Raw genomic sequence first — 27506 nt, forward strand, 5'->3', positions numbered from 1 at the left:
ATCTATCTATCTATCTATCTATCTATCTATCTATCTATCTATCTATCTATCTATCTATCTATCTATCTATCTATCTATCTATCTATCTATCTATCTATCTATCTATCTATCTATCTATCTGTCTGTCTGTCTGTTCATGTAGCTGCTTTAACTCTAATATTTAACCGCAATTTCTTGAGTATAATGGGTCCTGAAGTATAATGCGGACCCCCACAGTTGACCTAAAAAATCAGGAAAAACCTACCAATGGACAATGCGCACTGCCAATTTGCTGCTATCCATCTGCTCAAAATATTAGGAATTATCTGTATTTCTCTTTTGCTAGGTTTGCACTTTTGTTTGTACTTGTATTGTTTTAAAAAAAAATGTCTGTACAACAATAATTAATAATAAACTTTGTGCATGTACTGAGGCGGCGGTAATATAAATCTCGGGAAGGCCACAGGACAGGCTTGTCCTGGTCAATGCAATTGTCAGAACAGGTCCCTCAACCATCTCAAATAAATGCTCAATGATGGTATAACATTTTATTAATACTGTTGAGAACACATATTACAGTCTTAAATAAAAAAAAACTATTTAACACTGTTTAACTTGAAAAAAAATTGCATTAGATATTTCTGCATAAATGTTTGTGCATAGTCCAGTTTATCCTCTACATTGCACATGCTTGGCCAAGACTTCAAAAGAAGTAAATGGTTTCTTTCACACGCATTTCAAACCAGTGGTCCACTCTGTCCTAGATTTGGACACAGTTTTCCTTAAAGAAATTACTTTTTTTAAATGTTAATGAATGTCCGACTCTGGACCTGAAGAAGACACTAGCAAGACTCCAGTTGCCTCTGTTCAACTTTTGCGACTGGATGACTGAGGGTCTACATTGACTTGAGCGGGTTTGTTTTTGCCTTCCAGGTGGGTTCGGTGCAACACAGAAAAGATCCATCCCAAGGTGGAGTACTTGGTCCTGGACCTGCTAAAAGGCTGTGAATACGAGTTCAGAGTGAGCGCAGAAAATGTGGTGGGTGTTGGTGACCCCAGCCCACCGTCCAAGCCTGTCTTTGCCAAAGACCCCATTGGTAAGACATGAAAGCGGCACAACGTAACTTTGCCTCCATAGGGATAGGGTGAACCTAAATCTAAGAAGTACTATATTTTAGTTTGGGGCCTTTTATTTCTGCCAATAATATTGGTCGCATGGCCCTAAACAAGTGCTTAGTTGCCTTATGCTGGTCACACTGGGGTCTGATTACATTAACCGTTCCCACTCTTTTCCATAGTGAAGCCAAGCCCCCCACAAAATCTCAAGGCCGTGGACCACACCAAGGAGTCGGTTACCCTGTCCTGGGAGCCCCCCGCTGACACTGGTCGGGGGAGGATCTTTGGCTACCTGCTGGAGTTCCAGAAGGCTGGCGAGGAAGAGTGGGAGAAGGTTAGCTGCTCATTGGCCCACCGTTGTGTCACATGGTTGCTTGTTTATTTTGTACACACAAAAGAGTCAGGTAAAATAGAAGTCATGATTTAACTCTTGTACTTAGACGAACATAAAAAGTAGACTTAGATGTACTGAAGTACAAAAGTAAAAGGTAACAATTGGTTTCTTGCTTTCTACTATCAATTTTCTACAATATTATTTTCTTTAATAAAAATTATACATGATTACTTGGCACAACAAGAAAAAGCTTTTCTCTGCATTCAAAGTATTTCTCCTCTTTTATGATCTTACACAGTGCTCGTATTGAGAAGAAAAAAAATCATGTTACGTATCTCATGATGAAACTAGCGTCGCCCCCGCTTTTATGTTATCAAAACGTATTCTTATAATTTTCCTTAAGTATATGTGTATATTTATTACCCACTTATCCATATGTGGGTTGTCTTTTCAGATTACTCAGGCACATTATTTGTTTAAGGCCAAGATGGCACAGACCACAATGCATTTGCCACCAATCATTCTTGCTTCTCCACCTGTTTTACATTTTTCCATGTTGCTGCTGTACCCATTTTATACTCTTTATAACTAACTTGCCAAGTTCTTGATCAATCAATCATTCAAAATCTCTATTGAGGTCAACACTCTCTCTCTTTGTAATAAAGTTAGGATCCGAAGGTACAGTGAGAAAATTTTATTTATTTGTGTATTTATTTATAACCAATACATCCAGTTGCCATTGGCATAATCACATCCTGTATTAACATTAGTACTTGGTAACATCCCACCCCTGCATGGTATACACTGATTCCTGACCTGTTGCGGTTCTCCAGGTGAACCACACTCCAGATTCTTGCCAGGGGACCAAGTTCAAGGTTGTCGGCCTGGAGGATGGTGCGCTCTATCGCTTCAGAGTGAAAGCCGTCAATGCAGCTGGGGAATCCGACCCCGCTAATATCAAAGAACCAGTCAGAGTGAAGGACCGACTCGGTGAATGACTCAGACTCAAGGATAACATTGTTCTTCATTCAGGCAACTAAAGTTTGTGTTCGTGTGTTACTACTTTAGAAGCACCAGAGTTGATTCTGGATGCTGGTATGACTCGGGAAGTGAAAGCGTTGGCCGGCACGCACATTACTCTCATGGCCACTATCAAGGGAATCCCCTTTCCCTCTGTGTCCTGGAAAAAGAACGAAGCTGATGTGCCCCCAAGGACCGACATTGAGACCAGCCAAGTAGGTAGCAAACTGGAAATGAGGTTCTGCAACCGCAGCGACTGTGGAGACTACACGCTCACTGTTGAAAACCCTGCTGGCTCCAAGACCGCGACCTGCACAGTGCTGGTCTTTGGTAGGGAGCCGCCACCAGCTCATACTCATATCTGCTCTGTTTGGTTCTCAACATACACCATTCAACAAAAGTTATACTGGGCTTTAACCTTTGCTGGTGAACACTGTTTGCCTTTTGTAAATGTTTGAATGCACCTTTGCAACTATTGAAACTTTCTGTACTTTTCTGTACTTTGTTGCAAAATGTTCTGTTAAGCAACAAGCTAAACAGCTGAATACACAACAGGTGTTTAATCCATAAATGAAATCCCGATCAAATCAAAATTGGTATTTAAACAGTTTTCTTCATCATGCTGTTGCTATTTTGACATCACAAGACCAAAACTACTCCCAACAATTGCAAATTATCAAGCTTTGAACAGGAAGTGGCCATTGAGCTTACACTCAACAGCAGGGAGTAACAGAGGAACTGCAAGAGTCACAGAAAGGCATACCTGTGCATATACCTGGAAATATTTATGAATCAATAGCCCTTTTTGAGAATTTTGCCATTCAGCTTTTTGTTAGAGACCAACAACTTGTGCAAAAACTACTCGAACATTGAAAATTTGGAAAATGGTTTAGTTGTCTGGTTAAGATCCCCTGCAATGGTAGAGTCCACTTTCATTTCACCCGTGAGTGATGTTAGTGTACTCACACGTTGTCCTGATTTATTCCTCAGACAAACCGGGTCCTATCCAGCACCTTCGGGTGTCAGACGTCAGGAGCGACTCAGCCTACCTGTCCTGGAAAGACCCAGAAGACAATGGAGGCACTCGAATCACCAACTTTGTGGTAGAAAAGAAAGACACAGGTTCCACTCAGTGGGTCCCCGTGTGTTCCACGTCCAAAAAACGCAGCATGATGCTGAAGCACCTGACGGAGGGACTAGCCTACACATTCAGAGTTGCAGCGGAAAACCAATATGGTCGCAGCGAATACGTGGAGACACCCAAGGCCATCAAAGCCATGAATCCACTGTGTGAGTAAAATTTGTTACAGTGGCTTCATTTTAAAAAAAAAATCTAGGACAGTACATTTCTCTACGACAGTTTTTCAGTTATATTTAACTTTTAACTACAACAGAGTTGCAATTAATCTTTAATAATTCTGTGTTTTAAACAATAATTTAAGTACAATTTCTATTTAACTGTTATATGCCATAGTATTTTATTGGATTGTTGTTTAAATTCTTTATTTTCGTTTTTTTATCTTATTTAAACACAGTGTTATTGTGTTTACAGTATTGTCAAATATACATTTTAGGAATGAAACCTCTCCCTAATATTTGATGAACGCTAACTACATACTGAATGGTGGTACTTGGCGGCAATAGTTTGAAGAAGCACTGTTCTCAAGGTTGAACATGTTTTTCCTGCAGTCCCTCCTGGTCCTCCCAAAGACCTTCATCATGTTGACGTGGACAAAACGGAGGTGTGGCTTGTCTGGAATTGGCCTGACCGAAACGGTGGAAGTGAAATTACGGGCTTTCTGGTGGAGTATCAAGAAGAAGGAGCGAAGGACTGGGATGAATGGCATACGGTCAGCATCCCAGAGAGTCACGTGACAGGTTTGGAGGAAGGCAAGACCTATCGCTTCCGAGTGAGAGCGGAAAACGCCATTGGCCTCAGCAGACCCGACACCACCGTTCCCATCCTCTGTCAGGAGAAACTTGGTGAGATTATGACTAAGATAAAGGAAGTCCCTTGTATAAATACATATTTATCCATCCTTCCATCTAACCAGTTGTTCACTGTACTGCCACTGTACATATTCATTCTTTATTTATTCCAACAGTAACAGGAAACTCTATATTTTTGAAACCCTCGCTATTCTATATCCCCAGTCACCTATTACAGATTCAGTGCTTCGTGGATTTCTTTTAATCCTACCTATATTTCTGATGATTCGTAATATCATGGAATTTCTTTACATATATTTGTCATTTATATAATTACTGAATGAATTACAAAAAAATATTTAAGATAACAAAGCTGCAGAGGACAGATAAACACACATAAACTCTATTAACATTCACATTATTACAAGTATTTTTGGTATGAAGGGATGGACATGAAACAGCATTTTAACAACTACACAACAACACAAAGCATGCTAGGAAATCTTCTAAATAGTGCGCCTCGATGTTTTAATTATGACGTCATTGTTGATGTCGTCGTGGTGGATTACTGTCAGAGGATGTCCCAGAGTACCTCTCACCTTTGTGTAGTTGTTAAAATGGAGCTTTAAGTCATTTTGTCCCCTAATTCTATCAATAGTTACTATGTGAATCGTAGTAAAGCTTATGCATGGTTACTCCCCCTCTGCAAGTTTATTTGTGTCTTTTTTTATTATCTTGCATGAGGAGTGAACATGTTATCTGGCAAATCACCTCTCAAACTTTCAATATGTTGTGGGAGCCGGCTGACTCAACTTTAGGGTCGGCACTATAATATACACACACACACACTAATATATACAATAATGAAGAACAAGTAAACCTTCGTTTTAATAATAATACTGATCTGACTTAATTAATAACTCACATTAGGAGGGGCTCAACACTAACATTTATCGCACATAAATATATCAATGGATAGAAAATCAAGGGAGCACATTCCATGCAAAAAATTGGATTTTCCTGATTTTAGACCTCTATTTGGGGGGGGGGGGTGTATGACAATCGAGAGAGTATTATACATAAGAAATTCTGTAAGAACTGAAGTTGGAAATGAAAATAATCTCACCCAGAGGTTTCATAACATTTGCATTAACTCATCCGAAATGTTTGAAAAAAAGAGTGGTTGAAAAAAAGAGAAAAAACCCACAAATGGTCAGCATATCGTTCAGTGTTAAATTCTAATACATTTTACATTTTATAAAATGGGGAGTTTGTTTTCAGTCATCCTGTTCCATGAGTCCACCATTTTTTGACAGATTTGTCTAAAACTATGTGTCATCTGTCAACAGTGCCTCCAATCCTTGAGGTCGATGTCAAGCTGACGGAGGGCATCATCGTGAAAGCAGGCACCACAATCAGGCTGCCCGCCATCATGAGAGGAATGCCAATCCCAACCGCCAAATGGTCCATTGAAGGAGAAGAAATCATCAGTGGAGGCAACATCAAGATTGACACAGATACCTTCTCCACCGTCCTCAGCATCAACGAGTGCACCAGGAACCACACCGGCACCTACCTGCTCACTGTATCCAACCTCGCCGGAACCAAGACTGCGGCCCTGAATGTCACTGTCCTGGATGTCCCAGCAGCACCTATCGGACCTGTCAACATTCTGGAGGTAACTCCTGACTCCATGACAATTGAGTGGCGCCCTCCCAAAGATGATGGCGGCACCCCCATCACCAATTACATTGTGGAGAAGAGAGATTCCAATAAGGAGACCTGGGGAGGGGTTAGCTCTGGCAGCCTGGCCACCAAGATCAGGATTGTGCGGCTGCAAAAGGGTGTTGAGTATGTGGTCCGCATTCGCGCTGAGAACAAGATGGGCATCGGGGAACCATTGGAGAGCAAGCCTACAGTTGCCGAACATTCCTTCCTGCCACCCAGTCCACCTGGTAAGCCAATGCCCCATGACGTCTCTGAGGACGCCGTCACGGTCGGATGGACCATGCCCTTGTCTGACGGCGGTAGTCAGATCACCGGTTATATCATCGAGCGCAGACACAAAGGAGGAAAGTGGATCCGTGTGAATAAGACACCCTGCAAAGACCTCCGCTACAGAGTCCAGGGCTTGTTTGTGGGCAATGAGTATGAATTCAGAGTATTTGCTGAGAATAGCGCTGGCTACAGTGGCCCCTCACCGATCTCAGACCTCTGCAAGCCCTGCAGGCAGGTCACAGTACCAAGCCCTCCAGTCAATCCCAAAGTCAAAGATTATAGTAAATCTACAGCTGACTTGGTATGGACCAAGCCCAACAAAGACGGAGGGAGTCCCATTCTGGGCTACACAGTAGAAATGAAGAAGGGCGACCATGACTGGAAGAAAGTCAACATGGACAACTTCATTAAGATGTGTGCCTACACGGTGAAGGGGCTTGAGCAGGGCTGCATGTACAGATTTAGGGTATTTGCCTCAAATATGATCGGTGACGGTGAGTCAAGAGAAATTCCAGAGTCTGTCACGGCGCAAGATATCCTGATACCTCCAGAGATCGAAATGGATGCCAAGTGTCGCGAGCGCATCACTGTGCGCGTCGGACACAATATCAACATCATCGGCTACATAAAGGCCCGTCCCGAGCCTGAAGTGTTGTGGTCCAAGGGGGAAACTATTCTGGAGAACAGTAAACGTGTAACTATGATCCATAACCTGCCTGTAGTCCAACTTAGAATCAAGGAGGCCACCAGAGCTGACCACGGTAAATACACTCTGAAAGCCTCTAATGAGGGTGGAGAAGCCTCCTGCTGCATCACTGTTAATGTTCTGGATCGGCCCAACCACTGTCAGAACCTCCACACCACCTATGTCACCAAGGACTCCTGCATGATTAACTGGGATGCCCCAAAAGACAACGGTGGCTCTGAAATCACTAACTACATTGTGGAGTGCCGTGAACCCAGCATTAGCATGTGGTCCATGATCTCTTCGCATTGCACCAACCGTAAGATCAAGACCAAGCTGATGGAGGGCCACCAGTACCTGTTCCGTGTCTGTGCAGAAAACAAAATAGGACCCGGGCCCTCTGTGGAGACCAAGGTCCCTGTACTGGCCATTGACCCCATTGAAAAACCAGGTGAGCCCGAAAACTTCAGGGCAACTGATATTGGCAAGAACTATGTCTACCTGAGATGGAGGAGGCCAGACTATGATGGCGGCAGCCCCAACCTCTCCTACAATCTGGAATGCAAAGCCAAAGACGCACAGGAATGGGAAAAACTCAACACTGGCATCCTAACGAGCACTTTCTTTCTGGCGGACAAGTTTGTTGAAAACCAGACTTACACTTTCAGGTACTAATTTAGAAAATACCTAAACTTGTTTGCCAGGTGCTTTTGGGGGTAAGGTTGATATGCTACGGCTAAATCACATGATTTTTGTTTCAGGGTGCAATGCATCAATGAAGGAGGAGAGAGCGGCTGGGTGAAACTGGCCGATATTCTGGTGCGGGAGGAAATCCAGAAGCCAGTCCTCGACCTGAAGCTTTCTGGAACGCTGACAGTGAAGGCCGGGGAGTCAGTCAGGATGGAAGCAGCCTTGAGAGGAAAGCCGCAGCCTGAAGTCAAGTGGACTAAGGACAAGGCGGTCGGGGACAACCCCAGAATCAGCTACGAGACCGGTTCTGACTACTCCAAATTCCTTTTGACCAAGTCCAGACGTACTGACACCGGAAAGTATGTCATCACCGCCACCAACCCGGCCGGAACCTTCACAGCGTACGCCAACGTGAATGTCTTGGACGTCCCTGGAGCCGTCAGGAACCTCAGAGTCATGGGCATTGGAGCAGACAAATGCAGAGTTGTTTGGGACGCGCCCGAAGATGATGGTGGTTGTGAGGTGGACAGCTACATCCTGGAAAAGTGTGAGACCAGAAGAATGGTGTGGTCTACTTATTCCGCCTCGGTGGTGACTGCGTACTGTAATGTAATGCGCCTGGTGGAGGGCAACGAGTACATTTTCAGAGTGCGGGCTGAGAACAGGATGGGAACCGGTCCAGCCATGGAAAGCAAGCCTGTCGTGGTCAGGACTCAGTTCAACAGACCTGGGCCACCTGATGCCCCCGAGGTGACTAAGGTGAGTTCAAAATTTTCAGGTTAAACAGTAATACAGTAGCTAGATAGATTGATTAATAGATATGAAATAAAAATGTTTTTCAAATGGAGGGCGATAAAGTGGTCAGAAAAATAAAAACTATTACTAGTGGATAAATCTCTCTAAGTTGAGTATAAATGACGGTCCTAATTTCATGATGCAGATAAGCAAAGAGGAGATGACGGTGGTCTGGGCTCCTCCTGAAAACGATGGAGGAAAATCCATCACGGGCTACATCCTGGAGAGGAAGGAAAAGCGGGCAGTGCGCTGGGTGCCATGCACTAAGAGTCCAATCCCAGAGAGACGTATGAAAGTGACCAACCTGATCCCCAACCACGAGTATCAGTTCCGAGTTAAAGCTGAGAATGAGGTCGGCCTAGGCGATCCCAGCAAACCCTGCAGACCAGTCACAGCCAAAGATCCCATCGGTGAGTTTACCTATAGTGCACTGAATCCTGTCTGTGGATCGGCAAGACCACTTTTTCTCCTACTTTCTATACCAAGTATCACCTAAAAAAGGACTTGGCTCTCCAAGAACCACTATCATGACTGACATTAAAATTCAATAGTATACTATGCCTAAATGTTCAGCAATAAGACACATGGGTTTTACTTTATTTATCTATTTATTTATGTATTTATTTTACTCCCTGCTCTATGCTGTGTTGTTATTTATATTGGTTTGTCCATCTCCAGAGCCTCCAGGGCCACCCGCAGGGCTGAAGGTGGCTGACAGCACCAAGACCTCCATCACTCTTTCCTGGTCTAAACCTGTGTATGACGGGGGTGCGCCAATCATTGGTTACAGCCTGGACATGAGACTGAAGAGTGAGGCAGACCCCGAGAAGCCTACAGAAGGCTGGAAGAGGATTGATACCCATGGGCCCTTGGTCCTGAAAGAGTTCACCATCGGACAGCTGGATGAGAAACAGGAGTACGAGTTCAAGGTCTCTGCCCAAAACCAGGTGGGCTGGGGACGTCACGCCTACTTGAAGGAAGCCGTCTTTCCCAAGGAGATCCTGGGTAAAAAAAAATACCATCCGACCAAATTTATATACTTGATGTGACACGATACATGTGAGCACTGTATACTCGCAAAAGGGTATGTCTTTTCATTGGGCATGCTGAAGAAATGATCATTTGCTACAATGTAAAGTAGCCGGTGCAGATCTTTGATAACCGTGTATTTTACCTGTCCTCTCAAAATAACTCAACAAACAGCCATTAATTTCTAGAGCGCTGGCAACAAAAGTGAGTAAGTAAGTGAAAAATGTTCAAATGGGTCCCAATATCTAATTTCCCTCCCCAGTGTCATGGGACAACTTCGTTTTAGACGTTCTGATGTATGAATGGGAAGCACGTGTGTCAAATTTGGCCTTGATACTGTCACACTTTCAAACTGATGAATGGAAGTTCAACATGGCACATCGTGGCAAAGAATTCACTGAGTCGCCCTAGTGGCAACTTGTGAAGTGCTGGTCAACTCCCTGCTGAAGACGAGAAAATAATGGTGGCCACACAAAATATCAACCCTTTAAGGCCAGGTTGGATTACTTTGAGGGGGCTGTACACTGTTCTCCTAGCTGTAGGTCAACTGCGTTGTAGCAAATGGTTGTTTTTTTAGTGTTGTTCATGATATTATAATAAAATGACAAAATTGCCAGATATGTGATAAATTTTTTACAACATTCAATGGTATAAATAGTCAAAACGGTCTGTTTTCCCTGGCAACAGAGGCTCCTGAGATTGACCTGGACGCAAGTTTAAGAAAAGGTCTGTCTGTCCGGGCTGGTTGTCCGATCCGACTTTTTGCTGTTATCAGAGGACGTCCCGCTCCCAAGGTTACCTGGAAGCGCATGGGTGTGGACAATGTTGTTCGTAGAGGTCACGTGGACCAAGTGGACACGATGTCCTTCCTGGTAATCCCCGAAAGCACCAGAGAAGATTCTGGAAAATACTCACTGACTCTTTCCAACTCGGCTGGAGAGAAGGCTGTCTTTGTTCGTGTTAAAGTCCTCGGTGAGAAACAATCAAATTCTATCTATACTTCTAACTATATAGTTTTTGTACAGCCGAACCTTGGTTCACAAACTTAATTCATTCTGGGACTCCAAGCCATACGAAGAGCTAATTTAGAGAAAAAAAGACAGGTGCAAGATCATTGCTGTGTGATGCATTTAGCCAATGAAATTTACTCGTGCTACAAAAAGCAAACCAAGCCAAACACATCCATGCCAGGATTGTTCAGGAACGCCAAATATTGTGTTGCAAACACAAGCAATATTGCTTTTAAAATTTTGTTCATCCACCCAACTCCTGGTGACCTGTGTTATTTGTGAACCAAGGTTCAAACTGCATTTCCAAAAACGTAGTTTACTTACGAAAAATGTTGTGTACTTAAAAAAATGTAAAAAAATCTTCAGGAGGAACTCATAATTCCTGGAAAAAATAATGCATATATAAAGCAAGGTTTATATTTCTGAAAAGTCCTACCATTATTTCCAGAAAATGTAATATATGATATATAATATAATGTAATATTATATAATATAATATTGACATTTGCAAGCACACCTATTATTAGCTTTTTTTTTGTGGGCACACAATGTGGACAGATTGTTCACAGAAACTCTGGAATATTCTTTTTTTTTTCTTACCTGACCCCCTGCTTAATTTATTTTTTCTTTTCCTGACACAAATAAGGGAGCGTAAATTTTCACTATACAGGATCGACATCATTCCTTATTCCTTGGAAAAATGTGAATATTTTTGGCAAAACAATTTTATACATTGGCCAAAAAAACAATTTTTGTGGGAAAAAGTCCCATTTACAGAAAAAAAGTTCAATATTTCTAAAAATATTTTTCTGAAGAAAAAAAGGTTTATATTTCTTTAAAAAGAAGTTGTATTTTTCAGAGAAGTAATATTCTAATTAAATGTTTTTTTTTTGTAAACCTACCTGTTCATTTATCAGGCAAGTAATGAACTGTATTCTGATAAAATAGTATATTTATGAAAAAATGTATATCCCAAAAAAGTAATATATTTCTGGGGAGGAAAAATCCCCCAAATATGACAATTACAGAAAAAGTTGTATATGTCTGAAAAAAGTATTATATATCCCCGCCCAAAAAAATATTGTTCAGAAAAAGCAAACTGTTGATGAAGCATGTGTTTGCAGTTTAATTGTGTATTTGGAAGATGATGAACTCATTTCCAAGTCTATCCATCCTCTGGTAGATACTCCCGGTCCCGTTGGTGGTCTGGAGGCAACTGATGTCACCAAAACTACAGCACAACTGTCCTGGTTACCGCCAGAGAACGACGGTGGAAGCCCCATTCTTAACTACATTGTGGAGAAACGTGAGGTAGACAGGAAGACCTGGACCAAGTGCACAGAGGATCTAAAGAAGACTAGCTTCAAGGTGACAAACATGACACCTGGCATCGAGTACTACTTCCGTGTGATGGCGTGCAACAAGTACGGAATCGGAGTTCCTCAGGACTCAGCCAAGTCTTACCTCGCTAAGGACCCCATCAGTGAGTGTTCAAAGTCAAATTGGATTTGGCACTATTTTGATGTGTACAACCAGTGACCAAGAAGAAATACTTGGTCACTTTACTAAGTACAGAATGTGAGTACTCTTTCCACTTCTGGGTGTGTACAAAACTCCTGCTGTGGTTTTCAGGTGAGCCAGATCCACCCAAGAAGATGGATGTTTTGGAGATCACAAGGAACAGCGCCACATTGGGCTGGCTGAAGCCACTCAGAGATGGAGGAGCCAAGATCAACGGTTATGTGGTGGACTACCAGGAGGAGGGTGCCCCGGAGGACAAGTGGACACCCTATTCGGTGGTCAAAGACTTAACCATCGTGGTCGTTGGCCTGAAAGAAGGCAAGAAGTACAAGTTCAGGGTGGCGGCCAGGAATTCGGTTGGCGTCAGTCTTCCTCGGGAGGCTGAGGGAGTCTTTGAGGTCAAAGAGCAGCTCAGTGAGTACACTGGAATGAATGTCTAGGACAGACGTGTCGAAATTTTTTCTTCTCGGGGCCGCATCCAAAGAAAACTGAAGAGTGCTTTGACACACAACCCAGCCAGCATATATCCTGGTTAGGGTCGCTATTCAGCTGGAATGTATCTTAGACGACCTTGGACAAGACCCAGGCTACAACCTGAACTGGTCGATCAGCCCCTCGCAGGGCACGTGTAGACAAACATTTTGGAACAAATAATCAATTTAGAATCATCAATTAACCTAACGAACTTGTTTTTTGGATGCGGGAACAAGTTGGAGTTATCGAAGAAACACCACACACCTATAGGTCACTGTACTTGCGTGGGTTTTTTCTCGGTATTCCACCAAACCTTGAAATGTAAAACCAAAACCTAGATTCAAAACATTAACCTCAGAACTGTCAGCTCTTACCTTTAATTTATATAACACATGGAATGCAATCCATTAGTAGTCAAAAGGGGGAAAAAAAGACACATTTTCAAATATATTTCAAAAAGTCGCCTATTCCCTCACCCACAAACAAACCATCATATTTGTGGGAAAAAAGTTGTATAATTTGAGAGAAAAATGTTGTATTAGTCTGTATAAACCTCTATATCTCTGTAGAACAAAAGTTGTATATTCCAGAAAACTCACACTTACGGAATTGAATATTAAAAAAAAAAAAAAGTCATTTTTCAGGGGAAATGTTTGCATATTAGAGAAAACTACAGTGCATGAGGCAATATTTCAATGAAAATATTCATAAATCCAACTGTTCTTTAACTGGAGCATCGATCACCTGAGGTTCCACTGTATATCTAAAAAAGTAGTATCATTGCATCCATTGTCTGAGCCACTTGTCCTCACAAATTGGGCAGGAAGCAGGGTACATCCTAAACCTGTAGCCAGCCAATCACAGGGCACATATAAACAAACAATCATTCACATTCACACCTGCGACCATTTAAGAGTGTTCAATTAACCTACTAAGTATGCTTTTGGGATATGGGAGGAAACTGTAGGTGCCTGGAGAAAACCCACACAAGCATGGGAGAACATGCAAACTCCACACTGGCAGGGCCGGGATTTGAACCCCAGTCCTCAGAACTCTGAGGCACACACTTTAAATAGTCGTCCACGTTGCTGCCTAAAAAAAGGAATATATCACAATTCTGAGCCTGATTTATGAAAAATATTTATGGCAATAGGGTCTGGTTATTTCCCAGAACAGTTTTATGTTTGCAGAAAAATGTTCCAAAAGTATATAATGACAAAAAAGTTTAATATTTCCCCAACGAAAGTCATATGCTGTGTTTCTAAAAATAAATAAATAATTTTGGGAGTACTTTGGCAATCATACAAACTCTGCACAGGAAAGCTGGAGCCTAAATTGGAACCCAGAATGTTAAAACTGGGTGTTCTTTCTTTTATTTTATTTAACATTGGGTGCTCTACCCTTTATGTTATTTACTATGCAAAATCCAATCCATCAGTGAAGGTATCCTACTAGAATAGCGGTGCCTGTGCACTGAGTAGACCTATGTTCAGAACCAGAAATAGACCCTGACAGGCAAAAACAAACAATCTTCTGGTGTCAACAAGTAATTTTAACATATTTTTAAGTTGCGGAATGCTAGAAAACTGATGTGATAGTGTTAACTCATGTGATTGTCTCTTCATCAGTGGCTCCAAAGATCATCATGCCTGACACAGTGACAGTCAGAGCAGGACGCAAAATGGTGATTGAGGCCCTGGTGGCAGGTAAACCGGCTCCGTTCTGTAAGTGGAAGCAGGGCAACGAAGACGTCCTCACATCTGATCGCCTCTCGGTGGTCAAGACACTTACAAGCTGCACGCTCATCATCAAGAACGTCAGCCGCTTGGACAGTGGCTACTACAGCCTATCGGCAGAGAATAGCACGGCTAAGGTCAACCAGATCCTCAAAGTCATCGTTATGGGTCAGTTTCAACCAAAGATTTTTAGGGCTTTCAACTTTTGACAATAAACAGTAAATGATGTTCAGCCGTGGTTCTCAACTTTTTACCCAAGTAGCGCAGTAGACAATCAAAAGCAAGGCAGAGGTTTTATTCCTGAAAATATTAATTTATTGCCACTGTATTATTGTGCATTTTAATGATTAATATGCGCCAAAACATTTGGAAAATTAAGAACAATTGTACTTTTGATTCCACAAAAATGGATCCTGTTTTAGTTACAGTAAATAAAAGTTGTACATCAATAAATGTTCGGAAAACTACTTTTAGTTATAAAGATTAAATGCAAATGTATTGCACTTCAGTTAAAAAAAACAACTCTTCTTACCAAATGTACTGTACTGGATTTTTTTTTAAGTTGTCTATTAACAACATTGCTCACATTGTGACCATGTTGTTCAGGGATTTTTTTTCATTGATTAGAAGGAGACCTGTCAAACACTTTTGGTGTGCATGTCTATCTTTGAGACTGCTGGACGGTATTAAAAACATAACATTGATTAAAATGCAGAAGAAAGTCAATATGCATGTAGAATAATAAACATAACAGTAGTCTCTCTGGATTTTCACTCTCTTGGCGTTCTGACTGGCTGCCAGTAGTATCATCATTCCCAGATTGATCACTTTGGTTTTAAGATATCTGATTGACCGCAATCTTGGAAGGGTTCTGCCAATGAGCAAAAGGTCAGGAGGAGATCTTGACCCTTCAGGATAATGAATATGCTACAAGAAGGACAGTGTTAACTGATGTTATACACATTAAAAAGGCTCCATTTCCAATGGCTTTCAACATCACAGTCAACGATGGAAACACCATACCTTGAGCCAGTCATCCTCAACAAGAAATAATCCAATTGTGTTTTATGTGAGACTTCTAAAACTGTAAAGAAAGTCTCAGAGGTTTTCAGCTATTGCTTGTGAATCTGTAACCCATTCCTGTACTTTGAAAGTTGTTTGTTGGTAATATTTTACCTTGTGTCCCATGCAGACATTCCGGGACCCCCTGAACCTCCTGTGGAGATCACAGAGCAGGACATCGATGCCTGCACTCTGCTCTGGAATCCTCCTCAGGAGGACGGCGGCAGCAACATCACAAACTATATTGTGGAGAAGTGTGACGTGAGTCAGGGTGACTGGCTCACCTTGTCTTCTTCCTGCACCAAAACCAGCTTCAGAGTGACCAAACTGATTACCGGTACTGAGTACACCTTCCGCGTCCGGGCCGAAAACAGGTTCGGCATTTCTGAGCCCACCTACTCTGAGAAAATGATTGCCAGATATCCGTTTGGTGAGTCACCTCAACTCCACGTGGTCTGCAAGCACTCAGTAGAATGTGTGCACCGTTTCATTTCACATTTCTTTGAATCCCTAAATATCATTGGGGAGGGAAACCGCTCGTCTATCATAGGAGAGGTTATTGGAAAGAAACAGAACAACATATACATCACTGTTAAAAACTGTTTCATGCAAAAGCAAAATAGTTCTTGATCGTACTGTATATAAATAGCATAAATAGTACATGAGAACTAGGGCTAAGTTTAACCCTCTAAATACTTATTCATGGTGACAGTAACAAATGGTTTACCAAGCAGAATAAAATATTGACTCTTTGTACTATTTGAAAATAACTGTCATCCATCCATATATCAATTTTCTGAGCTGCTTATCCTCACAAGGGTCGCAGGAATGCTGGAGCCTACCCTAGCTATCTTCGGGCAGGAGGCAGGGTACACCATGAGCTGGTTGCCAGCCAATCACAGGGCATATAGAATCAAACAAGCATTCGCACTCACAATCATACATAAGCAGTGATGAAAGTCCTCCGGATTTCCCGGAATTCCAGATTTTTAAATTTTCATGAAAATTGCTCCGGAAAATTGAGGAAAAATTGCCTAAAATTAATCCGGTTAGCAGTTGACAACATTGAACAAACATGCGTTTGAGTTTGTTGTTTTGGTTTCACGGGGGTAGCCATGTTGAGGCACTAACAGGAGTAAGAGTAATGCCCCTCCCCTCGCATTCTCTCAAGACGTCGCTTATTTTGTGTGGTCTTGGCATTAATTTACGTGTTTATTTCATAAAAGTTGTTAACTAAACAAGCCTGCTCCAAAACAACCGGTATTCACCCGAAACAGGAAATGCAAGTTAACCGTACTGAGCATGTACGAAAGCGCATGTTCAGAACTGCTTCACGTAATGCGAGCACATTTACGTTGAAAGTCATCAACATCATGAGCCATGTCAAAGGAAATTCAGTTACACCAGGGGTGATCATTGCGTCAATCGCGAGGCAGTGTGAAGGCGTAAAAAAAAAAAAAAAAAAAAAAAAAAGAAAGAAAGAAAGACATTTGACTATCATCCACCTCGTTGCTTGATTCAGGTGTGGCCAATATGTCAAGTGCACGCACATAAAGGCGCGTTCTAGCAAGACAGTCTCCTATTTACGGCAGTCCCGTGGTGCGTGCCCCCCCTCCACAACAATACGTCAGGATTGCCGACAGGAATGTTTGTTTACAATGTTGCCACAAATGCCGATTATGTTGAACTAAACTTTTTGCATTTTCAAAACATATCGAGTATAGACCGTTCGTGTTTATTCCTTGACAGGCCAGTGCATTTAACTTTTCTTCAGATAAAGTTTGTCAGATCAAGAATTTTTATTGATGAAATTTTTTAAATACCGTTTTATATCATGTTGTACTAATATCACTTGAAATTGGAAATGATCATTTCCGAGTTTTAAATTTTAGTTTTCTATTTTAGTTATGTATTTTTTTATTTTATTTTTAATTTACAGTTATGTTATATTAATCCAGTGAGTCATTTTAAGGATTTCCCTAATCACACCTGCAACTTTATCTGCGAGCATGACTGACCACACCTGTACATTTTTCAAATGTGAGTGACTGTGTGTGTGTGTATAAATATAAATAAAATATTAAAGGCAACTGATTATACTATTCGTATTACTAGATCTATATCCAAGATAGTGAGCAATGTGGTCGAGTGTATCAGTACAACGCGACGTAACAAGTTTGAGATTTAAACGTTAATAGTAATTACTACAGATCAACTTCTTTAACATGTTTTGCTGTACGGTATAAAAATTCTAGGATATATTTTCGTGTATATTCTATATCTATACTATAATATGTATAATGTGGGGAAAAGGACAACTTTAGATGTTGTTTCACTGAATAGTTCACTTAATTCATTTGTCTTGAGATAAGGTGGCATATTTTAAGCATATTTTAATGACCAATGTGATTTTGTGCTATCCAGTGATAGGGGGATCAGGGGCAAAAAAATCTAGGCTTGGCCGTTGGAACTTCTGCCCAATTTTTGGGGGGGTCAGGATTTAGAAATGTTACTTTCAATTTTTGTCTAAATTTTGTTCACAGATATCGCCAGAATGCACCACAACCATCCATTTTTTCAAAAATTTCATGGGGGGGCCTGCCCCCGGACCCCCCTCGTGCTCACATTTGTATTTTCAGGAATTTTCACGGAAGTCCACTTTCATTTCAACATAAGGGCAATTTAGAATCTCCAATTAATCCGGGTTTTTGGGATGTGATGTTAAATCAAAATGGCACTGGCAGATTGGCAGCATTTGGAGCTCCTCAGAATAAATAATAATAAATAAATAAATAATCATATTCTGGATAAATTCTGATTTGTGTCTGAAAATTCAGATTCAGTCATCACTTTTGCACACCCATTTGAATCCCAGTTTTAGTCACCAACAATTTTTTGTAAAGCCCTAACAGTAATGATTTTAAAGCTTGATCTGCAAACAGTCCCTAGTCAAACCTTGAGCACTAAATGATAACAAAGTTGAAGATGATGACCAGCTATTATAAGAGGGCTCTAAGTGCTGATGCACAACAGAATGTTCTCTTTCAAGACTGAGCCACTACAAATAGAAAGGTGTCTACTCCACCTTCTGATGTAAAGTGCATTGATACATAGTTGCTTACACCTGTAATCAATCTTAATGAAGTTCAGTCCATTTTATTTAAACATCACCCATTCACCATGAATGTTTTCTCAAGGCACTCACACAGCTAGTGTGTGTGTGTGCGTGTGTGTGTGTGTGTGTGTGTGTGTGAGTGTGTGTGAAAAACTGAGTCCGGTGGTTTTAATGTGGAGAAAGAGACATGTCTGTAGATAATGTCACCATAATCTTAAAGTGATAGAAATACATCCTCGACCAAACAATTTCCTCAATCTACTCCCAGGTTCGACCCTGACATAACAAATCGATCTGTATGGTTGTGTCATGGTTAACTATTGAGGAAATACATATAATTAACAGATATAAAGTTTCCTTTATATTTACATGTAAGTTTATATTATTTATAGTATTAAATGCAAGTGTCAGACTGAAACACTTCCCTTTACCTCCAGATCCTCCAAGTGAGCCCAGAAACCTTCAGGTTAACAGGATCAACAAGGACTTTGTCATCCTCTCTTGGGAGCGTCCCAGCAGCGACGGCGGAGGCCCAATTATGGGATACTGCATCGAGAAGAAGGAGAGGAACAGTATTCTGTGGGTCAGGGCAAATGAGTCTTTGGTCAAATCCACCCAATACACCTGTGGCAGTCTAATTGAGGGCCTGGAATACACCTTCAGGGTGTCTGCCATAAACCTTGCGGGACAAGGAAATCCTTGCAAGCAGACTGAATTCATCACGGCCAGGACGGCTGTCGGTATGAAAACCTCCCAAGACTATACAGTAGTGTTTTGACTTAGGAGCAGGCCAACTCGGGAGTTTTGCCAGTTAGTAGTCATTTCAATGGACAAAATTAATTTGCTATGCAAGCAAGTAAATTGAGTGTTACCATGGCACAAATAAAACTCATAGGTCAGGGTATTTGTACTGGATTGACTTGTACTGAAAGGAGACCTGCTTTTAAAGTAGGGCTGTCACTAGAATTTTTTTTTAGAATCTATTGTCCTATACTGTAGATATTGCGTTGAGGGCTCGAGTAATCGCCATAATAATTTTTTACGACCAACTCGGATTTCATTCAAATTTATGAGGGTTGGAGTTCTATCGTTACACTGTATATGTTGGTACTCAGTGTATGGTATTAACTGTACAGAATTTGGGACTACAAAATCAGCCATTGCTAAATGGTGACCATTCACAATCAGCATTATCACGCTATCAATTATAATTTTAAGTAAAAAAAAAAAAATTCATTATATGTATATTACACATCTAATGGTGTCTTAAAAACCAATAATAGATGCACCGCTGTAATTTTTGGCACAGTACCAGCACAGTTTGCAACAAATATCCGTGCAGTAAACATGGACAGTGGCCAAATGGTTCTAGATGGCACGAATACTCTTAAAGTCATTCTTTTATTACCTCGGGGCAGAATTTTTTGTGCTCACCAATTGTTGTGTTCCACTTAGATGAGTTTGGCATTTTCTTTCCACAGCCCAATTCTATTGCTAAAACCAAATTCCTTCCTTTCAGACCCTCCAGGTAAACCCGAGGCCATGGATGTGACGAGGAGCTCCGTCTCGCTGGTGTGGACCCGACCCAAGCACGATGGTGGCAGCAAGCTGGTTGGCTACTTTGTAGAGTACTGCAATCTCCCTGAGGAGAAGTGGACCCGTTGCAACAGCAATTGCATGAGCATCCAGACTGAGAACTACATTGTGAGCGGTCTAGAAGAGGGCCAGAAATATGTGTTTCGAGTCATCGCCAAGACAGCTGTGAACACCAGCCTGCCCTCGGAGCTGTCTGACCCAATTGCTGTCATCGCAGAGAATGGTAGGAATGGCACAAACGTCACAAATCCAAGTCAGTGAATTGATGTGGGAATGAAGGTTGACCCCTTTTGAACCTGTTGTGAAATCAGGTGGATCATCTCATAATAAATGTTCCCTCAAAGTAAAGAGATAATCCTCGACCCCCGGAGAAGTGTGTGAGTGTGTCACTCCTACACATATCTGGAAGGAAGTAGTCGGAGTGAGGACGGTGACTTTTTCAAATGGGAGCCATTTTCCAGGCAGAGTTCTCCATATTGCCATCCTTTTTCGGATATTTTGATGGATATTGCAGGGGCCCAAAATTCTGTCTTTCACAATAGAGACATTGAACATACTAAAGGAAAGACTAGACGAGCCAGGAAAAAAAAACGTTTTTTTCTAGCTTTTTTCATTCCTAAGTAATCAGCAGTAGAACATGGAGTGGTTTCAACGTGAATGCTAGTTTCTGACCAAGAGAAGAAAAAAAAACATCTACTTCACTGATGTCCAAAACCAAATTTTATAAAGGGACAATAAATGTTATCTTGATCCTAACATAATGAGAGAAATAACAATGGTGATGGTCTTCTTCTGCGCAGTTCCTCCTCGTGTGGAGCTGGGTGTCAACATGAAGAACCTGATTGTGGTGAAAGCTGGAGAAAATATCTTCCTGGATGCAGAGGTGTTTGGGAAGCCTCTGCCAAAAGTGAGCTGGAAGAGAGATGGTGCTTTTCTCCATCTAGCCGAAGGAATGAAGATGACCCAGAAGAAGCACGTCCACATTTTGGAGCTCTACTCCGTCACCAGGAAGGAATCTGGTGACTATACTATTCTTGCTGAGAATGCCAGTGGCAGCAAGTATGCCAACATTAAAGTCAAAGTGCTTGGTAAGTTTACTGCATGTTCCTTTCACATCTCTCAGACAATGAGGATGATTTTTAATACTGGTCAAATTTGCCTCGTTGATATTTGACAGCAATAAAAATACTGTGGTACCTTGACTAATATTTAAATTAAACCCAATTTGAACTGATGGTAGCCAAATGTTCTGACGTTCAATACCACCATCTACGTAGTGTAAGAAGCTGACTCGCAAATCAAATTTTTGCTTATAACGCGAAGTAAAAAAAACAAACAAACCTCGAAAGTCAAGGTCTCACTCCAGTTCATAATTTGATATTGACAATTATCATGAGCATATATATTCTTGGCCCGGGTAAAAACTGCCATAAAACATAATATGGGTGCATGAAAATGAACTGTATGAAAAGTTTGTGTTAAAAAGTGCCTCCCCCGTCATTCTCTGCAGACAAACCAGGCCCTCCAGCTTTCGTGAAAACCACCAAAGTGTTTGCAGACCGCGTTAAGCTGCGGTGGGATCCCCCGTTGGCAGATGGCGGTTCTGAAATCACAAACTACATCATTGAGAAGCGCGAAACCAGCAGGGCTAATTGGGCACTGGTCACCGCCAATATTCATGGACACATCACCGACTGCTCCGTTGAAAAACTCATAGAGGGCCACGAGTACCAGTTCCGAGTCAGTGCTGAGAACCAGTACGGCGTTGGAGACGCTGTCATGACTGACCCTGTCATGGTCAAGAACCCATATGGTGAGTGCATGCATCCAGACATCCACTGATTTTCTATATTGCTTATAGAGGGAAAAAAGTACCACCAACATGACCAACTTATTCTAACATGACTGGTGTGGTTCACTCAGATGTTCCTGGCCCTTGCGATCCACCCGTCATCACCAACATCACCAAAGACTCTATGACAGTTAGCTGGAAGGCACCAGCAAATGATGGTAGAGCCACTATCCTTGGATACATGGTAGAGAAGCGTGAGGCCACAGAGTTGACATGGGCCAAGGTTAATCGCCGGCCGGTGATCGACAGAACCATCAAGGCAGGTCAGCTAACAGAGGGCTCGGAGTACGAGTTCAGGGTCATTGCCATGAACAAAGCCGGTCTGGGAAAGCCAAGCGACGCGTCCAGTGCGGCTCTGGCTGTTGATCCCCTGTGTGAGTATGTTTTTACAAATGGTTATCTTTCATATGAAAATATAGTATCTCACACAATTGAAGTCAAACCTGATATTTGTAAATACTTGATTTGATGATATTTCAATTGACAACGGTTCAAATTATATTTTGCTCCAATGAAAATTTGTCAACGTTCAGGTAATATAACAATGTACCGTTAGTGTCCCCTCAAAATAAAACCAATACCTGGCTATTAATGTCTAAACTATTTGTGAACAAAAGTGACTACACCCCAAAGGGAAAATATTAAAATTGGCCCCAATTAGCCATTTTGAAAACCTAGTGTCATGTGACTGGTTAATGTTAAAAGGTCTCATGCATAAATGTGGTTTAGGTGGGTTGACTTTGGTTTTGTCACTGGTCACTGGAAGTTCAGTATGCCCAATTCACCGTCTTATGGCACCAAGAGTGGAAGAGGAGTGCCAACCTGTGCAGCTCTCATCAACTCCATACCCAAGAGGTGAAAATAATGGTGGCCACACAAAATATTGAGTGTGTCCCTACAGTGGCAATGTTTTCTGGACATTTTCACTTAAAGGTGGAAATACTCTTTTTTTTTTTTTTTTTTTCTGTTTTTTTTTCACTAGAAGTTTAGACATTATTGGCTGGGTATTGGTCACCACAATCGGTGACTGGTTAGCACATCTGCTTCACAGTTCTGAAGATGAGGTTCAAATCCGGTTTTGTATATGTGGAGTTTGCATTTTCTCCCCATGCCTATGTAATGTTTTCTCCGGGTGCTCTGGTTTCCTCCCACACGTATACCAAATTAATGCATGGTAGGTTAATTGAAACTCTAAATTGCCCATCGGTGTGATTGTCAGTGTGAATGGTTGTTTGTTTGTTCATACAGTATATGACCTCCAATTGGCGGGTGACCAGTTCATGGTGCACCGCGTGTCTTGCCCAGAGTCAGCTGGGATAGACTCCAGCATACCCACGACCTTAGTTAGGCTAAACAGTATGAAAAATGAATGGATGGTTGTGTGATGAATTACTATACTTTGAGGGTACATTAAATGTAGACTGTGATACAAGCTACCTTAAATTTTAGCAAAGTGTAATTTATTCAGTGTTGTCCCATCAAAACAAGGAAATGTGCGATATTGTACAAAGTATCTGGCAGTGTTATTACTCAATGTCTATTTTTACCAGACCCCCCTGGTCCACCCGCCTTCCCCAAGGTGGTGGATTCCACCAGGAGCTCCATCAGCCTTAGCTGGACCAAGCCAGCGTATGACGGCGGTTGCGAGATTATTGGCTACCTGGTGGAATGCAAACTAGCCACTGCAGAAAACTGGACCAAATGCAATGTCCCCAAGAAGATCAAGACCACCAACTTCTTGGTGACAGGCCTGATGGAAGGCACAGAGTACCAGTTCCAAGTCTTTGCTGTCAACAAGATTGGTTACAGCGAGCCGAGCGATGTCCCTGGGAACCACACTGCCAAGGACATCCTCAGTATGTTCCTCTTTACAGTGAAGCTGCGTTTAGTCATAAAACATCAAAATATGGTGAAACAATACACTTATCACATAGATCTGGCTGGATCTGTGTTTTTGTGGAACGCAATCAACTTTGAACAACAAAATACTGTAGCAGCCAAATTAATACGTTTACTCATATGAATATAAAATAATAAACGTCCACATCAGGCGTCGCATCTGAACTGGAAATTAATTAGTATGTCCCTCCACAAGTTACTTCAGATCGTCATCTTATTATTAAAAAATAATTGTAATATGAGATAACCTTTATTACTCCCACAGCTGGGGAATTTGCATCATTTCAACGTTCAGCAATTGTTTGTATAGGAAATATATTTAAGTAATTTAGATAACAGAAAATGTAATTATGTAATTATCTTATTCTCACATGTACAGTACTTCTTGTACGCCTACAAGAAGTATATTCCACAAAATAGAAACCCAAATTACTGTCCATACATACATGCTTTAATTGACCTGTGGTTCTTTATCATTTATCGGGGATGAAAACAGAATCGGCAAATGTGAATTAATCACTAAACACAGGTATTTTTGATAATGGAACGTTGTAATCTCATACAGTATATAGTACTGCTACTTTGATTCAGGCTGCAACTGTGTCCACCATTACAAGGTTGATGGAATAAAAACATTAAAATGACAAGCCATAATTTATTAATGATTATGATTAAGATATTGTTTTTGACAAAAATTGAACAATATGGGAATTTAGACACACTTCAAAAGTGAATTTTTATAGCTTGGCTATTATTATTATTATATTTATCAATCCCAGTATTACAAAGCAAAATAAATTCCATTTTATCTGAGTGTAATTAAATATTAATGGGATTTGAACAAAAGAATTCTGATGTTGATTTCTATGAATTGATTTTTTTCAATTATGTTTTCCAAAAGAACCAACGAGCACATTCATTCTCGTTTATGGAGTGTCCATGAATGCACCCAAGGCAGCCAAGATGTGACTCCTATGTAAATATAAATGGTAGCCATACTAAACTTGCTCCCAAATAATATCCGCTGACACAAGGAGCCTTGTTAACAGTGTGTTAAGCCGAGTTTTCTCCTGAGAAGTGCCTTGAGTCTGAGACACACATAATGACAGCCTCTTTTTGTCCCGATTCTGCCTTTTCCCAGACCAGCAAGTAAATCGCTATCTTATGTTTTATAAGATTATCTTATAACATTGTTCTTGGTTCAGATATGTGTTAAAAGTGGATTCATCCAGATGTTGAGATCTGAAATAGGTTGGAGATGAAAAGCTAAATAATGAACGTGTTCAGTATTTGCGATAAAAAGGAGACGTCTCCTCAGTCACGATGCCTAGAATAAAGGGACATGGAACTGGAACTGGACATGGAGAGAACGAAGAAAAAAAAAATCAACAAAACACTCAAGATTGGTGAACAAGGAAATGACTGCAAATTCAAACAAAAAATTCTTACCCTATGTTGTTTTATGGATAAAAGTGGGTTCCCCAAATAGCAAGAATTATTTTTCAAAGTATTTTTATCTATGTACACCACTTTTGCATCCTTTCCCTTCGGCACCACTCGGAAAATATTGGCACATAACTGGAAGTCTCTTCCCGTCTTCATTGTTTGTAAAATCACGAGTAATCATGCAAGATTTCAAGATCCGTTGAAGGACAGAATCTTTGTGTGTGGTGTTCTGTGTTGGGATTATCTGAACACACCACATACAAGAACTAAAACTCCCTACTTTGCATGGGGTATTTCACTGATTAAAAACTAATAAATAAATAAAACATTACTTGTGTACCAGGCCTAATGAAACTTGGTACTCTTGAATGAAAATGAACTGCCCTCCAAAAATCAGGCAAAAATGCATTACATTCCGTTCAGACTCACACGACATATGAACAAGTTCATGCCCTTTCGTTCGTTGACCTCTCTCAGGTACAAGAGTGCTTGGATGATTTCCTGATCCAAACCACCCATTTTAAAACCAATTACAAAAACAATAGTGTAAAACTATGCAATGTATAGCTGGGTTAGGGTTAGGGTTAGGACTGGGAAAGGTAAGCCACGATGTCATGTGGCTTCACTGTAGATTTAAGAGAGAACTCACATCTGAATAAATAATCTAAGGGTCAAATAATCTGTGGTTCTTGCAGTCCCTCCGGAAGCTGAGCTGGATGCTGACCTGAGGAAAGTGCTGGTTCTCCGCGCGGGTGTCACCATGAGGCTTTACGTCCCTCTAAGAGGGCGCCCGGCACCCAAAGTTATGTGGAGCAAGGTGGACTGCAACCTGAAGGAGAGAACCGGCGTCCTGATCAAGACATCTGAGTGGGACACCCTGCTCATGGTTGAAGACGTTAACAGATATGACGCTGGCAAATATGTTCTGACACTGGAGAACAGCAGCGGTTCCAAGAGTTACACCATCATTGTCAAGGTCCTTGGTAAGATAACAATATCAACGTTTCAACTACAGTATTGCTTTTTGTGGCCTTGAGCAAGTGTCTTAAAAGACCAAACAATGAATAATTTTACTTTTTGGGTCCAGGGACTACTTACAGGGGTGTCATTTTTTTCAAATCTAATCTTTGTTCAAAAGTTGAATCGAGGAATCTGGACTCTTCTTGGTTGTTGCATTTCAACAACGAAGAATAGTCCAATTGAGTTTATTCCGTTTTTGAGGATTACCATGACGTGAATGATTGGGAATATAAATAGATCTAAATGCCATAAGAATCCAAAAGTAGTCTAATTTTAAGGCGGGAAAAGCCATGTGTTACCATAACATTTTTTTACAATACAATACAATACTTTCCGTATAGCCATAATATTTTGACATCAGAGTTAAACAAGGAGGGGAAAAAAATATTTTCAAGTAAATTTAATAAACTGCTTTATTTTAACTTTTTATTCTGAAAAATACAACACCTTTCACGACCCGAAAACAGGATTAAAATCTGGAAAGGTAGACCTTTTGTTCTCGAAAAAAAAATTCCTTTAATCATTTTGGGAAGTCATAGTTATTTAAAAATACATCACACCATTTAATTGGCCCAAAGCTAAGGTTGGGAGGAGTCCTTAGTTTATTAGGGTTGCATCATTGGTGCACTATAGATATTAGGGGTACAATTTTTAAATGATACCACATAATAAACCCGTAAGCTACGGCTTGAAACTGAGACCACAGTTTGACCCATTAGTTTAGTTAACTGAACCTTTTGAGGCATATTACTTCTGATAGTGCTACTCCACCTCTCCACTGTAGATTCTCCTGGACCACCTCAGAATCTTACTGTGAAGGAGACCTCGTTAAACCATGCCTGCATCACCTGGGATGCCCCACTGATCGATGGAGGCAGTCCAGTCAAGAACTACATTGTAGAAAAGCGCCTGGCAGAGAGGAAGGCCTGGACCTGTGTGTCGACTGAGTGTCACAAGAACTCGTACAGAATTCCCAACCTAGAAGGTGGACAAGCCTACTGCTTCAGAGTTCTGGCCGAGAACGCTTATGGGATTGGAGAAGGTTGTGAGACTGCCGGCAGTGTCCGAGCTTCAGGTATGCATTGGGCAATTTGAACTTCATTTTTATTTTTGGAGTGTATTCTTTTTTTTAATTCATGTTCATGTTATTTGTGACTAGACCGAAAGAAACATACTTTTGATCAATTCTTCTGGATTGAC

General features: G+C 41.1%; 1 protein-coding gene across 1 annotated transcript in view; it reads left to right on the forward strand.

Moving 5' to 3' along the window:
• The window catches only part of ttn.2 (titin, tandem duplicate 2), a 281273-nt gene that overhangs the window by 190683 nt on the left and 63084 nt on the right, over positions 1–27506 (forward strand). The window contains exons 191-213 of the mRNA XM_061840871.1: positions 913–1076; positions 1278–1429; positions 2263–2419; positions 2498–2779; positions 3440–3739; positions 4139–4432; positions 5728–7729; positions 7823–8510; positions 8692–8956; positions 9225–9551; positions 10263–10547; positions 11769–12068; positions 12218–12520; positions 14209–14484; positions 15509–15808; positions 18931–19233; positions 20013–20312; positions 20890–21177; positions 21600–21902; positions 22013–22315; positions 23492–23797; positions 25982–26269; positions 27091–27381. Coding sequence (XP_061696855.1) covers positions 913–1076; positions 1278–1429; positions 2263–2419; positions 2498–2779; positions 3440–3739; positions 4139–4432; positions 5728–7729; positions 7823–8510; positions 8692–8956; positions 9225–9551; positions 10263–10547; positions 11769–12068; positions 12218–12520; positions 14209–14484; positions 15509–15808; positions 18931–19233; positions 20013–20312; positions 20890–21177; positions 21600–21902; positions 22013–22315; positions 23492–23797; positions 25982–26269; positions 27091–27381 — 8477 coding nt within the window. The remainder of the gene's footprint in view (positions 1–912; positions 1077–1277; positions 1430–2262; positions 2420–2497; positions 2780–3439; positions 3740–4138; positions 4433–5727; positions 7730–7822; positions 8511–8691; positions 8957–9224; positions 9552–10262; positions 10548–11768; positions 12069–12217; positions 12521–14208; positions 14485–15508; positions 15809–18930; positions 19234–20012; positions 20313–20889; positions 21178–21599; positions 21903–22012; positions 22316–23491; positions 23798–25981; positions 26270–27090; positions 27382–27506) is intronic.

The sequence above is a fragment of the Syngnathoides biaculeatus genome, chromosome 14 (assembly GCF_019802595.1).
Source record: "Syngnathoides biaculeatus isolate LvHL_M chromosome 14, ASM1980259v1, whole genome shotgun sequence".
NCBI lineage: Eukaryota > Metazoa > Chordata > Actinopteri > Syngnathiformes > Syngnathidae > Syngnathoides > Syngnathoides biaculeatus.